Source organism: Erythrolamprus reginae, chromosome 8, assembly GCF_031021105.1.
Source record: "Erythrolamprus reginae isolate rEryReg1 chromosome 8, rEryReg1.hap1, whole genome shotgun sequence".
Taxonomy (NCBI): domain Eukaryota; kingdom Metazoa; phylum Chordata; class Lepidosauria; order Squamata; family Dipsadidae; genus Erythrolamprus; species Erythrolamprus reginae.
The window spans coordinates 13,215,655-13,232,302 of record NC_091957.1 but is presented as its reverse complement, the minus strand read 5'-3'; the positions used below and the strand labels follow the sequence as shown (position 1 = coordinate 13,232,302).

At 45.8% G+C, this 16,648-nt stretch overlaps 1 protein-coding gene across 1 annotated transcript in view; it reads right to left on the bottom strand.

Annotated features, from left to right (window-relative positions):
• The window catches only part of NOTCH1 (notch receptor 1), a 125,421-nt gene that overhangs the window by 31,563 nt on the left and 77,210 nt on the right, over nucleotides 1–16,648 (bottom strand). The window contains exons 11-16 of the mRNA XM_070758900.1: nucleotides 11,236–11,469; nucleotides 10,931–11,041; nucleotides 10,635–10,827; nucleotides 6,926–7,071; nucleotides 5,119–5,232; nucleotides 1,610–1,729 (exon numbers count right to left, since the gene is read on the bottom strand). Of these exons, the coding sequence (XP_070615001.1) occupies nucleotides 1,610–1,729; nucleotides 5,119–5,232; nucleotides 6,926–7,071; nucleotides 10,635–10,827; nucleotides 10,931–11,041; nucleotides 11,236–11,469 (918 nt within the window). The remainder of the gene's footprint in view (nucleotides 1–1,609; nucleotides 1,730–5,118; nucleotides 5,233–6,925; nucleotides 7,072–10,634; nucleotides 10,828–10,930; nucleotides 11,042–11,235; nucleotides 11,470–16,648) is intronic.

The following is a 16,648-nucleotide window of genomic DNA, read 5'->3' as shown; positions in this document are numbered from 1 at the left end:
TGTTAATTAAGCATCAGCTAGTGGGTCAGACTTGCAGTCTTTATGTATGTGCAGCTCATATTTTTAAAAAATTGAATTAGTGCAAGAGGAAGGGAATGAAATTCGGGTTTGGGAGAGCCAAGGTTAGATTGGAGATATCTATGTTTATAATTATTTAAAGTTCAAATGCAGACGGCTCCCAGTTGGGTAGACATCAATGCCCTGAATTCCCCAGGCGGTGTAGTAGCTACTCGCTGGGAATTCTGGGACATGAAACTCCCCTGCTTGCAGATATTTGGAGCAATTTGAAGGGCTCAATTTGGGGCAAAGCCTAAATGTGGTCTATTTTTTTAAAGAAAATCTTTGCTGTTTAATAGAAATGTTCTCAACTTTAACCATTTTAAAATGTTTGGATTAACTCCCAGAATCCCCCAGGCAGCCACGGGGAATTCTGGGAATGAGAGTCCGGGTATCTTAGCGCCACAATATTGAGAAAAGCTACTTTATAAGTTTGTTGAATGCAGCACTGCAGGCTCCTTCTGCTGACTGCCGGCTGACTGCAATTCGGCAGTTCGAATCTCACTAGGCTCCAGGTTGACTCAGCTTTTCCGAGGAGGGTAAAAAGGGGACCCGGATTGTTGGGGATAAGAGGACTCGATAAATGGCTTAGAGAAGGTTGTGAAGATGTATATAAGTCTAAATGTTATTGCTAGGTGAGGAGGGAGGAAATGAGGGAGGGGGGAGGGAGGGAGGGTGGGAAGGAAGAGGAAGGATAGAGGAGGGATGGATACAAGAAGGAAGGAAGGGGAAGGAAGGAAGGAGAAAGGAGGGGAGGGAGAGAGGGAAGGAAGGAAGGAAGGAAGGAAGGAAGGTGGTCCAGGGGTTAGAATTAGTATTGGGTTGCTACCTAGTATGTGCCACACTGCTCACCAGTAGCGAAAATGGAGCTGCTCGTGCAGCTGTGTCGCTGGGCTGCACATATGCGCGTCCCAGAGAGATTTTGCTTCTGCGCATGTGCAGGAAGTAAAATCTCGCAATGGGATGCATGCATGTGCGAGATTTTGGCAATTTTTTTCTTCCGCGCATGCAAAGCAAAAAAATAAATAAATGCTGAAATCTAAGGTGTGAATGCATGCTGGTGACCCAAAGCTACGCATGCAATTGCACTGCTAGCGGCGGTAAGTAGCAACCCCGGCCTGGTTAGCATGCAATATTGCAGCTCAGTTCCAGGAGTTCGATCCTGACCAGCTCCAGGTTGAGGTGGGTCAAATGAGGACTGGGATCGTTGGGGGCCAGAGGCTGTTTCTGTAAATTGCTTAGAGAGGGCTGTAAAAGCCCTGCAAAGCAGGTTATAAGTCTAAACGCTATTGTTATTGTACCCAACAAGATGGGACCCCCTCTAATTTTCCATCCTTCCTCCTCTCGTATCTCCTCCCCTTCTTTCCCAATCCCCCTTCCATTCTTCTCTCATTCCCCACTTACACGTACTAGATAAGTAAATTATAATTGCTAGAACGTACATTATATATATTCCATTTGCTTTTCTGTACCCTGTACCCTGTTTTTAATGTATATATTCAATAAACATATTTATATATATATATTAAAAAAAGATGGGACCCCCTCCTACCTTGCCACCCCGGAAGGCAGTCGCACAAGAAACTCTCGTAGTCCTCCGTCTCTCTGCACCGGCCCCCGTTCTTGCAGGGACCCTCCGCACAGGGTGCCAACACTTCCTGGCAGGTGGGCCCTACAGTGGAAAGAAAATTTGGTTGGGCTGCGGTCCATGGCCCTCCTGGCATGGCCCAGAGACCTTTCCCCCCTATCCCCCGCCCCCCACTGTTGTGGTTGGCTCTGGCCCATCTCCTGCCCCAAGGAATGTGGAGGTGGGTGTGGGGGAGACATCCACATGCCACAGGTCTGTTTTGCTCCCGATAGAATCTCCCAATGAAGGCTCCTCTGACGAAGGAAGCGTGGGTAGCAGGGAAGGGGGGAGTTTGGCAGACAGCCCAGGAGGAGATCAATCATCCTTATCATCCCTGGATTCTGAACAAGAACTTATGACAGACCCACGCATGCGTAGAGTGATGCATAGGAGAGAACAACTGAAGGATTATTACAGGAGATAAGTGAGGCCACCTGTGGTTGGGTGGGGCTGCTGTAATTAGTGCTACAGATAAAAAGAGCAGCGTGCTGGTTTAGCCTTGTGGAAGTTTATCTGATTCATAGTTTCGTCAAGATCGTGGCTTTTGCCGTTTCCCTGTTCAAGACTGTGTGTGGACTTTCTGGTCTTTGGAATTAGACTCAGTTACTTGTGTGTACCAAAAAATCCATTTGACATTTAAAAAGGGAGTTTTTCCTGCTTTTCTGTTGATAAAGACTTTTTGTTTTCCTTCTATCGTGTCGTGTGTGTCTTTCTGGACTAATTACCCTGTAATTACGGGCGGTTGAGACACGCCAGCAGAACACCTACCCCCCAAGAAACCCTCGGCTGGATATCTGGGCCGCAAGCATGCGTGGCAGAGTGGACAGGCCGTGGGTGGCGCAGTGGTTAGAGAGTGCAGCACTGCAGGCTACTGCAGCTGACTGCTAGCTGTAGTTCAGCGGTTCAAATCTCACCACCGGCTCAAGGTTGACTCAGCCTTCCGTCCTTCTGAGGTGGGTCAAATGAGGACCGGGATCGTTGGGGGCAAGAGGCCGATTCTGTCAACCGCTTAGAGAAGGCTGTAAAAACCACTATGAAGCGCGATATAAGTGCTCAATGCTAGATTGCACGGTGGACTGTGGCCATGAGAACGGCCCTTCTGGACGTTCTCCAAGAGGCTTTCTCCTTGGGGAAGGAATTCATCCAGGGCTGTGGACATTTTGAGGGATGGGAGTGGAACAAACAGCACTCTCCCAAGTCACCTGTGGGTGACTCTCACCTGGGCCAGGAGGCAGGGGAAAAGCTCCCTGGTCCAGCCTTCCTTTCCCATTTACTTACATCCTCCTCCTTCCCTCCTAACAGGGCCTTTTTCTGTTTTCCAGAACCTTCTCTGGAGCTCTCTCTTTCTCTCTCACACACACAACCCCCAGAATCTCCTGGCTTGTTTCTCCAGCAAAGGCAGGAAAAGTCCAGGACTTCCTCCAATTGTCCAGAGGTCGCCATTTTGCGCAGCAGGAGGAAGCAGGAAATGGCCGGAGAGGGGAAGAACAAACCCCCCTCACACCGTACGCTCCCGATGATGCAAGCGGCCTCTTCCCAAAACTTGAGGATGGGGGAGGGGGGGCAACGGGCAAAGTTTACAAAAACAGTGGGGGGGGGGGAAGGAGCCTTATTTGCCCGAAAGGGGCAGACTCAGTTCTGGAGACCTTACCTACAAAAAGATATTGACAAAATTGAACGGGTCCAAAGAAGGGCTACAAGAATAATGGTGGAAGGTCTTAAGCATAAAACATATCAGAAAAGACTTAATGAACTCAATCTGTATAGTCTGGAGGACAGAAGGGAAAGGGGGGACATGATCGAAACATTTAAATATGTTAAAGGGTTAAATAAGGTCCAGGAGGGAAGTGTTTTTAATAGGAAAGTGAACACAAGAACAAGTGGACACAATCTGAAGTTAGTTGGGGGAAAGATCAAAAGCAACATGAGAAAATATTATTTTACTGAAAGAGTAGTAGATCCTTGGAACAAACTTCCAGCAGACGTGGTTGGTAAATCCACAGTAACCGAATTTAAACATGCCTGGGATAAACATAGATCCATCGTAAGATAAAATACAGGAAATAGTATAAGGGCAGACTAGATGGACCATGAGGTCTTTTTCTGCCATCAGTCTTCTATGTTTCTATGACTCAGGGGCAGGAGGTAAATCACAGAAGAGCAGAACAGGAAGGGGCCTTGCCGGTCATCTAGTCCAACCCCTGCCCAGTTGAAAAATCTGAGGTGGGGCGGCGACTGAGAAGGGGTGGGGGGAGAGAAGTAAATCCCATCCCGTGACTTTCCTTCCTAACTTTTGGAGGCAGGAAAAACATTATCGGGGGAAGAAGGGAAGTTGCCTTGCCTGAGGCGAAGAACAAAAGAGCAGGTCAGATATGGCGGCCTCCTCAAGGTATAACAACCGTCGGGGCTATAATTTCCGCTGCTCTGAGACATCTGTTAAGCGGGTTTTGCCCTGTTTTATGACATTTCTTGCCAGTATTGGGAGTCTTTTGGGGGGGGGGGAATAATTTATTTTCCGTCCATACATAGAAACATAGAAGACTGAGGGCAGAAAAAGACCTCCTGGTCCATCTAGTCTGCCCTTATACTATTTCCTGTATTTTATCTTAGGATGGATCTATGTTTATCCCAGGCATGTTTAAATTCAGTTACTGTGGATTGACCAACCACGTCTGCTGGAAGTTTGTTCCAAGGATCTACTACTCTTTCAGTCAAATAATATTTTCTCATGTTGCTTCTGATCTTTCCCCCAACTAACCTCAGATTCTGTCCCCTTGTTCTTGTGTTCACTTTCCTATTAAAAACACTTCCTTCCTGACCTTATTTAACCCTTTAACCTATTTAAATGTTTCGATCATGCCCCCCCCCCTTTTCCTTCTGTCCTCCAGACTATACAGATTGAGTTCATGAAGTCTTTCCCGATACGTTTTATGCTTAAGACCTTCCACCATTATTCTTGTAGCCTGTCTTTGGACCCGTTCAATTTTGTCAATATCTTTTTGTAGGTGAGGTCTCCAGAACTGAACACAGTATTATTCCAAATACCAGCGCTCTATATAGCGGGATCACAATCTCCCTCTTCCTGCTTGTTATACCTCTAGCTATGCAGCCAAGCATCCTACTTGCTTTTCCTACCGCCCGACCACACTACTCACCCATTTTTTTCAATACATTTCAAAATACCTTCATATTACAGTAAAAACAGTATCGAATTAGTGAAACGAATATAACTGTCGTCATCCCCCCAAAAAATATGTTACTGGTTCCAAATTAATGACTTCCGGTATTCATCAAACCTCCCAACCTGGACCTCTAATTTTGTCATCTAGATATCGAATTTTCTTCTAATGGAATTCAACATTGATTTCCTTTTAATCTTATTTCTTGCCAGTGTTGTTACGTGAATCCCTGCCATTGAGAGCGGGTTCTCTCACCTGTATAGGGTGGAAGGCAGTTGCACTGGTAGCGAGCAACGTCATCAATGCAAGTCCCCTGGTTCAGGCAAGGATTGGAGGCACATTCGTTGATGTTGATCTGGCAGTTGAGTCCTGGGGGGAAAAAAGGAGATCTGCAGGGTCCCACCTACAACTGAGGGACCCCCTGCTTGGACCCTCAAACCTGAATGAGCGGTAGGTTAGAAACATAGAAGACTGACGGCAGAAAAAGACCTCATGGTCCATCTAGTCTGCCCTTATACTATTTTTTGTATTTTATCTTAGGATGGATCTATGTTTATCCCAGGCATGTTTAAATTCAGTTACTGTGGATTTACCAACCACGTCTGCTGGAAGTTTGTTCCAAGGATCTACTACTCTTTCAGTGAAATAATATTAAACCAACGTTTCTCAACCTTCGCAACTTTAAGGACTTCCCGGAAGTCCCCAGCGAATTTCAGAACTGAATTCCACATATCTCAAAAGTTATAAAGGTGGAGAAACATGGAGCGAGATTTTCGGATGGCTTCCCCCCCAAAGAGCTGGAAGAGATCAGATTGAGATCAAGTGCTTCGGTGACCCAATTTCCCCCAAATATGGATTGTCTACCCAAGCCAACCCTTGGGTAGACTTGGAGATATATTTAGCTAAGCCCTTCCAATTTAAGTCAAGGGTTTATAGTGGAGGTCTTCAAACTGGGCAACTTTTAAGACTTGTGGACTTCAACTCCCAGAATTCTCCAGGCAGTTAGGGAGTCCACGAGTCTTAAAAGTTTGGTTTATAGTATTTATTTAGTTATTTGGCTCACTTTTCTTGAATACCTTTTGAATCTGTTTTTGAATCTGTTTTTGTATTTTTATATGTTGTAAGCCACCCTGAGTCCTCCGAAAAGGACGGCAAATAAGCCCAATAAATAAATGAATGAATGAATGAATGAAGGAAGGAAGGAAGGAAGGAAGGAAGGAAGGAAAAGAATACAGGAAGGGAGGAATGAAAGAGGAAGGGAAGGAAGGGGAAAAGAAGAGAAAGGAGAAAAGGAAGGAAGGAAATGAGGGGATGAAGGAAGGAAGGAAAGAAGGACAAGGAAAGAGGGAAGGAAGGAAATGAGGAAAGGAAGGAAAGAAGGAAAGGAAAGGAGGAAGGAAAGAAGGAAAGAAGAGAGAAGCAAGGAAATGAGAGAAGGAAGGAAGAAAAGGAGAGGAAGGAAAGAAGGACAGAAGGAAAGAGGGAAGCAAGGAAATGAGGGAAGGAAGGAAGGAAAGGAAAGAAGGAAATGGGGAAGGAAGGAAGGAAGGAAGGAAAGAAAGAAGAGGGAAGCAAGGAAATGAGAGAATGCAGGAAAGGGGAGGAAGGAAAGAAGAAGGAAAGAGGGAAGCAAGGAAATGAGGGAGGGAGGGAGGGAGGGAAGGAAGGAAGGAAGGAAGGAAGGAAGGCTTGGAAAATTTGGCCTGCCACCTTTTATGCTTTAGAATGTGTTCTTGCTGTGGGAATTTGGGACGGGATGTAGAGATGTAGCCATCACAAATTCCTTCTAGATTCTCAAGGTCATCCTTTGCTCAACACTTGCCCGGAAACTGTTGGGAGTAACAGACACGTTGGCAGAAAGAGACTGGTCAACGTGATGAACTTGTGGGTGTGGGAAGAAAGGAATGAACTTCAAACTAGGTGGAGAAAACCCTCATAGCTTTAGATTCGGGTTTCTCGCAGGCATGCCAACACGGCTCTGTTCATAAATGAGAACACGGGGGAATTCTGTGCCTCGGACTCTGGTTTAATGTCAGGTGCTGTTTGGAGCCTTGGCACTTACCACTGAATCCGTCCCGGCAGGTGCAAATGTAGCTGCTGGTCATATCCTTGCAGGTGCCACCGTTCATACAAGGGTTGGACTCGCATTCGTTCTTGTTGATGTCACAGTTCGTCCCACTCCAGCCTGGGTCGCAATCACACTTGTAGCTTTGATTCCAGGAGAGAGAAATTACAAAGTGATTGGATTTAGGCTGGTTTTCTTTTTTTTAAAAAAAAAATATAGTTTTTTATTGGGTTTTTTTTTTAATTTAACAAAAAACAAAACAGAAAACATAAGTGTACCATCACCATACAGAAAAAAACCCTTCACCAGGGAAGAATCAATTTTTGTCCTTCATATGCTTTGTCTCTGGGTTACATTGTTCATTCTTTATAGAGTGATTGAATTTTATTTCTTACATTTGCATCGCTTACTGATGTTAATATATAATTTTTTACCTTTTCCCACCGCCTCATTGTTGCTGCTAATTTCCCTTCATTATAATTATGTAGTCTAATTTCCATAATTTCATAGTGAATGTGATCCACCATATATTTGCACCAATTTTTTATCGTCCATTTATTGTCATCTTTCCACCCAAGCACTATAGTTGCTTGGGCACTTTCTATCGCTGCAATTTTGATTTCTTCGTATTCTTTTACCTCACTATTTTTTATCAATAATGCTGCTTCCTTGGTTATTTTCCAATTACCATTTGTAATTTTGTTCCACTTGTATTTGTTTCCAAAATTTTTGAACTTTATTACATTCCCAAAACATATGCATAAATACTCCTTTTTCCTTGCACCCATGCCAACAATTTCCTTTCTACGTTATTTGAAAACATGCTAATTGTACTGGTGTATAATACCATTTATGTAATATTTTTCTTCTCATCTCTCTTATTCTTGTATTTTTAATTTTTTTAATATTTTCAATTATACCCTCCATATCCCATTCATCAATTTCTAATTCGTCCTGCCAATATCTTGTCAATCCTTTTACTACTTATTCTTCCACTTGTAATAATTCTCTCTATATATTACCTGTTTGTGCTTTTATATTCTTACACTTGTCCCTTAATATCTTTTCTAAATTTGTTTCTTGTCTCATAAATATTTCTTTGTTTTCCCTTTTACTTAAATATGTACTTATCGCATTAATTTGTAACCAGTTTTGTTGTCCCAGGCACCTCTCTATTTCATTTCTATTGATTCTTCCGTCCCTTTCATATAACTGTTCTAATCTCTGTATCCCTTTCCTCCTTAGTTCCCATATTATCTTTGTGAGGTTACTTTCTTTCTTTGTATTTATCACATGCAGCGTTGCTAATTTAGAGTTTGTCATTTTCAATTTATCTTGCCATTTCATCCAACTCTCTATTATCGCTTTAGTAGGATCTAATAGTCTATTTATTTCTACCTTATTCCATTTCCTAAATAATAATTCCTGGTTCTTAATATCATTAATTTCTTTCTCTAATTCTACCCACGGTTTTTCCTCTAATAATTGTAATTCCATTAGCCTATCAATATGACATGCGTCCCTATAATACTCCATGGGCTGGTTTTCTTTTAAAAAACAACCCTGGTGCCACTCAAATGCTTCTACGGCACAGTGAACATACACTCGTGCCCTTATCACCTCGCGGTTCGACTACTGCAATGCTCTCTTCATGGGGCTACCCTTGAAGAGTGTTCGGAAACTGAAAATTGTGCAGAACGCAGCCGTGTGATCGGTCATGGAACTGCCTAGTTATACCCATGTCTCTCCAACACTCGGAGGTCTGCATTGGCTGCCAATTGGTTTACGGACTCAATTCAAAGTGTTGGTTATGACGTATAAAGCCCTACATGGCATCGGACCAGATTACTTGTGAGACCACCTTCTGCCGCATGAATCCCAGCGACCGGCCTGGTCCCTCAGAGTCGGCCTTCTCCAGGTCTGGTCAATTAGACAATGGTTCTTGGCGGGGCCTAGGGGAAGAGCCTTCTCTGTGGTGGCCCCGGCCCTCTGGAATCAGCTTCCCCCCCCCAGAGATTCGTGTTGCCTCCACTCTGCTCGCCTTCCGCAAGAGTCTCATTTATGTCACCAGGCTTGGGCCGATTAGATCTTGGCCCCTGGCCAATGAATGTTTGTATGATCGTTGTACGAATGGGTGTGATTAATTTTAATATTTGGGATTTTAGTCAGCTATTGAATTTTAATTTAATTCGTTTTTATTTATTTTATTTATTTATTTTATTTATTTATTAGATTTGTATGCCACCCCTCTCTGGAGCTCATAACAACAAAACACAATACAAATCTAATGATTAAAAACAGTTTAAAACCCTTAATATAAAAACAGTCATACATCCCAAACAAACCATACATAAAATGGAACAGCCCGAGGGAATCAATTTCCCCATGCCTGGTGACAGAGGTGGGCTTTTAGGAGTTTACGAAAGGCAAGGAGGATGGGGGCAGTCCTGATCTCCGGGGGGAGTTGATTCCAGAGTTCGGGGCCGCCACAGAGAAGGCTCTTCCCTTGGGTCCCGCCAGACAACATTGTTTCGTCGACGGGACCCGGAGAAGGCCAACTCTGTAGGACCTAACCGGTCGCTGGGATTCGTGCGGCAGAAGGCGGTTCTTCTGCTTTTCATATGTTGTAACCCCGAGTCTTCGGAGAGGGGTGGGGAGATGATACTACAGAGTCCGGCAATGAGTTCCACGCTTCGACAACTCGATTACTAAAGTCGTATTTTTCACAGTCAAGTTTGGAGCGGTTAATATTAAGCTTGAATCTGTTGTGTGCTCTTGTGTGGTTGTGGTTGAAGCTGAAGTAGTCTTTGATAGGCAGGACATTGCAGCACATGATCTTGTGGGCAATACATAGATCATGTTTAAGGCGTCGTAGTTCCAAGCTTTCAAGACCCAGGATTGTAAGTCTAGTTTCGTAGGGAATTCTGTTTCGGGTAGAGGAGTGAAGGGCTCTTCTGGTGAAGTATCTTTGGACATTTTGGACATTCTACAGTAGTCCCTCACCTATCGCTGGTGTTACGTTCCAGACCCGGCCGCGATAGGTGAAATCCGCGATGGGGAATTTATCGACTGATAGTACTTATTTAAGTATTTATATTGTAATTGTTTGGTAAGTTTTCATTGTTTTAAGTGTTTATAAACCCTTCCCACACAGTATTTATTTTAGATACAGTATTTAAATACAGTATTTACAATTTTAGATATTTTTTTTTAAAAAAAAACCCCTGCCGATCGAGTTCGGCGGGCTGTTTAAATCTGCCGATCGACTTCCTCAGAAATCCGCAAACCAGCGAAGATCCGCAAATGATCTTTCTCATTAATATTTCTTGAAAACCCACGATGAAGTGAAGCCGCAGTAGGTGAAGCGCGGTATAGCGAGGGACTACTGTATTGTGTTCTACTTTATTCTATTCTATTCCAATTTATTATTCTACCCTATTCTAGTCTATTCAGGGTAGAGGTTCATTTCATTTCATTTCATTTCATTTATTGGATTTATATGCCGCCCCTCTCCGAAAACTCGGGGCAGCTAACAACAGTCATAAACAATATACAGTAAAAATCCAATACTAAAAACTAACTTAAAACCCCCTAATGTATAAAACCAGGAAGAGAGAGGAGGGCCCAGCCCAGCCGTTCCCGCAAAGCCTCTGCCACAAACGGCCTCGCTTCCCCGAGTGACCCTCCTGCCAGGCCTGCCGCTCACCCGTTCAGTCCGTCGTGGCATCTCCCGTGGACGCAGGGGTTGCTGCTGCACTCGTTCACTTCCGAGAGGCAGGTGGGGTCGTGGAAGCCTTCCGGGCAGAGGCAGGTGAACCCGTTGATGCCGTCCTGGCAGGTGCCCCCGTTGTGGCAAGGGTGGCTTGCGCACTCATCCACGTTGATGCTGCACATCCGCCCTGCAGGGAGGCGAGGAAGCAGTGAGGACTCTGACTCGGGTGGGGGGGGAGTGCATGGGGGGAGAAGAGGGTGCGCGCTTGCGTCCCTTCCGTCCGCTCTCACCTGTGTATCCTGGCTCGCAAGCGCATTCGTAGCCGTTGATCTTGTCCACACACCTGCCGTAATCGCAAGGGTTGCTGGCACATTCGTCCAGGTTGATCTCGCAGTTGGGACCTTCGGGAAAGAACAGAGCAGTCGGGAAAACGGAGGTGGGAATCCAGAGAAGCCAAAGGCATTTGTAACAGATTAACAGAGACGGAAGGGACCTTGGGGGGGTCATCTAGACCAGTGTTTCCCAACCTTGGCAACTTGAAGATATCTGGACTTCAACTCCCAGAATTCCCCAGCCAGCGAATGTAGGTCCTTACCTGTGGTGCCTCGGAGACAGAGGCAGGTGTAGGCATTGTTCCTGTCCTGGCAGGTGCCTCCATTCTTACAGGGTTGGCTTTGGCACTCGTTGATGTTGGTGTCACAGAGGTGCCCGGTGTACCCAGGCTGGCAGAGGCAGTGGTAGGTGGCAATGCCATCTTGGCACGTGCCGTAATGGCAGGGGTCAGGGTCGCATTCGTTGATGTCCGTCTCGCAGTGAGTGCCCGAAAAACCTGGGGGGGGGACACAAAACGTCAAAAGAGCTGCAATGTGATGCATCACAAAGCAGCAGTCACACCTCTCTGCCAGGTGGCAGCCAAGACAGAAATCGGGCCTCCTCCGTCCCTCGACTGAGCGCTGGGAAAAGCGGCTGATGTATTCTAGCGCTCAGCCGGTCTGCAGGAGCTTAGAAACATAGAAACATAGAAGTCTGACGGCAGAAAAAGACCTCATGGTCCATCTAGTCTGCCCTTATACTACTTTTGTATTTTATCTTAGGATGGATATATGTTTATCCCAGGCATGTTTAAATTCAGTTACTGTGGATTTATCTACCACGTCTGCTGGAAGTTTGTTCCAAGGATCTACTACTCTTTCAGTAAAATAATATTTTCTCATGTTGCTTTTGATCTTTCCCCCAACTAACTTCAGATTGTGTCCCCTTGTTCTTGTGTTCACTTTCCTATTAAAAACACTTCCCTCCTGGACCTTATTTAACCCTTTAACATATTTAAATGTTTCGATCATGTCCCCCCTTTTCCTTCTGTCCTCCAGACTATACAGATTGAGTTCATGAAGTCTTTCCTGATACGTTTTATGCTTAAGACCTTCCACCATTCTAAGCTTCTAAGGATGCTGATTGTCCTTAACTTAATTACCTTTAAAGCCCTAAATGGCTCAGTGCCAGACTATTTCGGGGACCACCTCCACCTTCATACCTCGCTACAGCCAGTAAGGGCCCACAGAGTCGGCCTTCTCCAGGTCCCGTCCGCCAAACAATGTGGGCAGGCGGGACCTCAGGGAAGGGCCTTTTCTGTGGTGGCTCCGATCCTGTGGAATCAACTGTCCCCAGAGATTCACATTATCTCCTCCCTACCGGTCTTCCAGAAAGTCTGGCTTTTCCAGCAGGCCTGGAATTAAGATTGATTGTTAGTACGTAATGGTTTTTATACAGTAGTTTTTGTTTTGTAGATTTTACTGATGTTTTTAATTGCTCTTTTATCATTATTGTATTAATAACTGTTGTTAGCCACTCAGAGTCCGTTTCGGAGTGAGCGGCATATAAATGCAATAAATAGATAAATAGATAAACTCTGGCAGATAGAAAGGAACATGGCTTCCAAATGCTGCCCGGGTTTAAACTCCACTCCCAAGGTTCCCAGCCGGAAAGACGGGAGCCCTTGAGAAAGAAAAGGAATGGGCTGAGTGGGCAGTTGGAGAAGGGTCAAGCCCTCCTTTGTTGTAAGACCCCAACGTCTTGCTAGAAGCCCGCCAGATCCCTGACCTCCATCCCACGCCCAATCCTTCGCCTTCAAAAGAGATATTAATCAAGGGGGGGAAAGCTTGTATGTGATAGAAGAGAGCCATTCTTGGTTAGGCACAGTGGTTAGAGTGCAGCACTGCAGGCTCCTTCAGCTAACCGCTAGCTGTCGTTCAACAGTTCAAATCTCACCACCGGCTCCAGGTTGACTCAGCCTTCCATCCTTCCGGGTTGGATAAAATGAGGACCCAGATTGTTGGGAACAATATTTGCTGATTCTGTAAGACCGCTTAGAGAGGGCTGGAAAAGCACTATGAAGCGGGATATAAGTCTAAATGCTGTTGCTATTGCTTCGGGACCTTCAGAAAGCATGAAATGGCAACAGAACAAGGGCATCCAAAGTGGAAAAACATTCTCAGGGTGGGCAAACTCATCTGTTTCAGATAAAGGGGAGCGTGTTTTGCAAGGGAGGTGGAGAAACGACCAAGCAAACTTGCCAATTGTGGCTTCTGCTTGGTTTTTTTGTGGTGCCTTTGGGGTTCGCGGCGGGCCTGCCTGTCCCCGTAGCCCCAGCGACGCTGCAGGCAGGAGACAGGCCGGGTGGCAGGGAGGCCGCCGGGCCAGGGCACAGGATCCAGCTGAGGATCCACGCTGGGGGTGGGGGGAGGCAGCTCCGTTCTCTGGCAAACACAAACGCTTTTCTTCTGGCGCTGGGCTCTCCTCCCTGCCTGTCTGGATCCGGCTTGGGAGGGGGGGCGCAAGGGGGAGGGCGCAGCAAATTCAAAAGAGGACAACAGCAGCTCCTTTCTCTCGCCCGCCTCCTCCTCCCGCCAGCCAGCGGACAAAAGCAGGAGGGCGGTGGGCAGGGAGGGAGGGAGACAAGCGGGCAGACAAGCGGGCCTTTGACGCCCCCCCACACCCGGGAAGCCCACACTGTGGCTTTTCATCGCAACCAAGACGCTCATTAGGGAAGAGCCACTGGCAGCCGGCCGGCCCCACAAAAGTCCCTCTGTTTGCCTGCCGAGGGGGCTCAGGGCTGGGTTTTGTCCGAGGGCGCCTCGAGTTTCCCTCACCCGGCACACACACACCCTCCCTGGTCTTGTGCTTACCCATTTTTTCCTGCCCAGAGACGAGGGGCCAGAAAAGAGGGAGACGGTGCCCAGACAGGACTCCTTGCCTAGCCCCAATGGTGGTTTGTTTCTAAGCTGAGATGGAAAAAATCCATACAGAGGCAGGACGTGGCCTTTCTCTCCCGCCTTCTCCTCCTCAGCTCAAAGCTTCAACTTTTTGCAGCATCCCTCAGAAGCCCAAATGGGCATTTTTCCCTCCTTTTTCTCTTCATGCATTTTCCCTCTTTTTTCTCTTCATGTATTTTCCCTCCTTTTTCTCTTCATGCGTTTTCCCTCCTTTTTCTCTTCATGCGTTTTCCCTCCTTTTTCTGTTTGTGCGTTTTCCCTCCTTTTTCTCTTCATGCGTTTTCCCTCCTTTTTCTGTTTGCTTCTCCCTCACAGCCAGGCAGGCAACATAGAAGAATTATGAAAAACAAAAGCAGCTTGCCACAGATTCTCCTTTCGGCCTGGCTTTATTTCAGGTCCACAACTCAGGGTGATTTTTAAGGACGGCACTGAACTTTAAATTGAATTTGGGGCAGGAAATGGGAGCAGCAAGAGTCTGAAAGAGATGGACAATCCGCCTGGGGCCGGAGCGGAGAATCCGCTGCGGCTGGGACAGGAGTTACGGTTCATCATTTCAGTCAGCATGTGGGCATCATATGCCGCTGCTGTTCCCAATCCACGTGGCTAGAAGCTGTCTTCTGTAAACAGCCGGTGCCTGGGGCCTACCCACGAGACAAGGGAGTCTGGGCGTGTGTCTGTGAAAGAGAGATTTCCCCCAAGATTCAGCCAGCTTTAACACACACACACAGGCTTCATCAGTCACCAAACAAGACCTCTCTCCATTTAGGGCTTTTTGAAAGGAGACATTTGGAAGAAGCCCTTCATGGCACCGGACCAGGGTATCTACGAGACCGCCTTCTGCCACACGAATCCCAGCGACCGGTTAGGTCCCACAGAGTTGGTCTCCTCCGGGTCCCGTCAACTAAACAATGTCATTTGGTGGGATCCAGAGGAAGAGCCTTCTCTGTGGTGGCTCTGACCCTCTGGAATCAGCTCCCTCCAGAGATCAGAACTGCCCCCGCCCTCCTTGCCTTTCATAAACTCCTTAAAACCCACCTCTGCGTCAAGCGTGGGGGAACTGAAACATCTCCCCCTGCCTATGTAGTTTTTTGTGTATGATATGACTGTATGTATGTTTTTTATATATTGGGGTTTCTTGTTTTTTAGACTTTTTAAATGTATTATTGTTATTTTAGATTCTAACTATTAGATTTGTCATTATATATTGTTTGTATCATTGCTGTAAGCCGCCCCGAGTCTACGGAGAGGGGCGGCATACAAATCTAATTAATAATAATAATAATAATAATAATAATAATAATAATAATAATAACCCTTTGTTCTTCCTCTTTTGGGATGTACAGTGGTACCTCTACTTAGGAACTTAATTCGTTCCGTGACCAGGTTCTTAAGTAGAAACGTTCTTAAGTAGAAGCAATTTTTCCCATAGGAATCAACGTAAAAGCAAATAATGCGTGCAAATCCATTAGGAAAGAAATAAAAGCTCGGAATTTGGGTGGGAGGAGGAGGAGGAAGAAGAGGAGGAGGACAGTCGCTGCGAAGGTGAGGTGAGCATCCCCTTTTGCCTTTCCGCATCCAGACGCTCCGGGAGGCAACCTCACACTGGGTGTATGGGAGGCAGCGCGAGGGAATCACCACAACAAAGTGGTTTATTCCCTCTCCAAGCGTCCAGAGAAAGGAAAATGCTTCGTTTGCTCTGGGCTGCCAAAGCCTCCTTAAGCACCACTGAAAGGCTCCTCTGGCAGCCCAGAAAAGCTCAAGATGGCCAGGATTAAAGGGGGAATGGCAGGAAACTGGCCGGGCCTTTGTGCCGCTCTCAAATTTCCTGGGAAATTTTTCTGGTTCTTAAGTAGAAAATGGTTCTTAAGAAGAGGCAAAAAAATCTTGAACACCCGGTTCTTATCTAGAAACGTTCTTAAGTAGAGGTACCACTGTATTTGCAAAATTCTCCACAGCAACAAGAGATACGTGGATATTTCTTTCCCACATCATATCAAAAACATCATCAAAAAGCACAACAAAGAATGTTCTTTCTGCGCCAGCTCAGGAAGCTCAAACTGCCCAAGGAGCTGCTGATACAGTTCTACAGAGGAATCATTGAGTCTGTCATCTGCACCTCTATAACTGTCTGGTTTGGCGCTGCAACCCAACAGGACCGACACAGACTTCAGAGGACAATCAGAACTGCAGAAAAAACAATTGCTGCCAACCTGCCTTCCATTGAGGACCTGTATACTGCACGAGTCAAAAAGAGGGCGGGGAAAATATTTACTGACCCCTCACATCCTGGACACAAACTGTTTCAACTCCTACCCTCAAAACGTCGCTACAGAGCACTGCACACCAAGACAACTAGACACAAGAACAGTTTTTTTCCGAACGCCACCACTCTACTAAACAAATAATTCACTCAACACTGTCAGACTTTCTACTAAATCTGCACTTCTATTCTACTAGTTTTTCTCACCATTCCTATCACCCATTTCCTCCCATGTTGACTGCATGACTGTAACTTGTTGCTTATATCCTAAGATTTTTATTAATATTGCTTCTTCATTGCTTATTTGACCCCTATGACAATCGTTAAGTGTCGTAGCACATGATTCTTGACAAATGTATATTTTATTTTATGTACGCTGAGCAGTGTTCCCTCTAATTTTTTTTTGGGGGGGGGGGGGCAGAAAAGTATAGTGTCTGGGCGGCACAGAAATAATAAATAAATAAATAAATAAATAA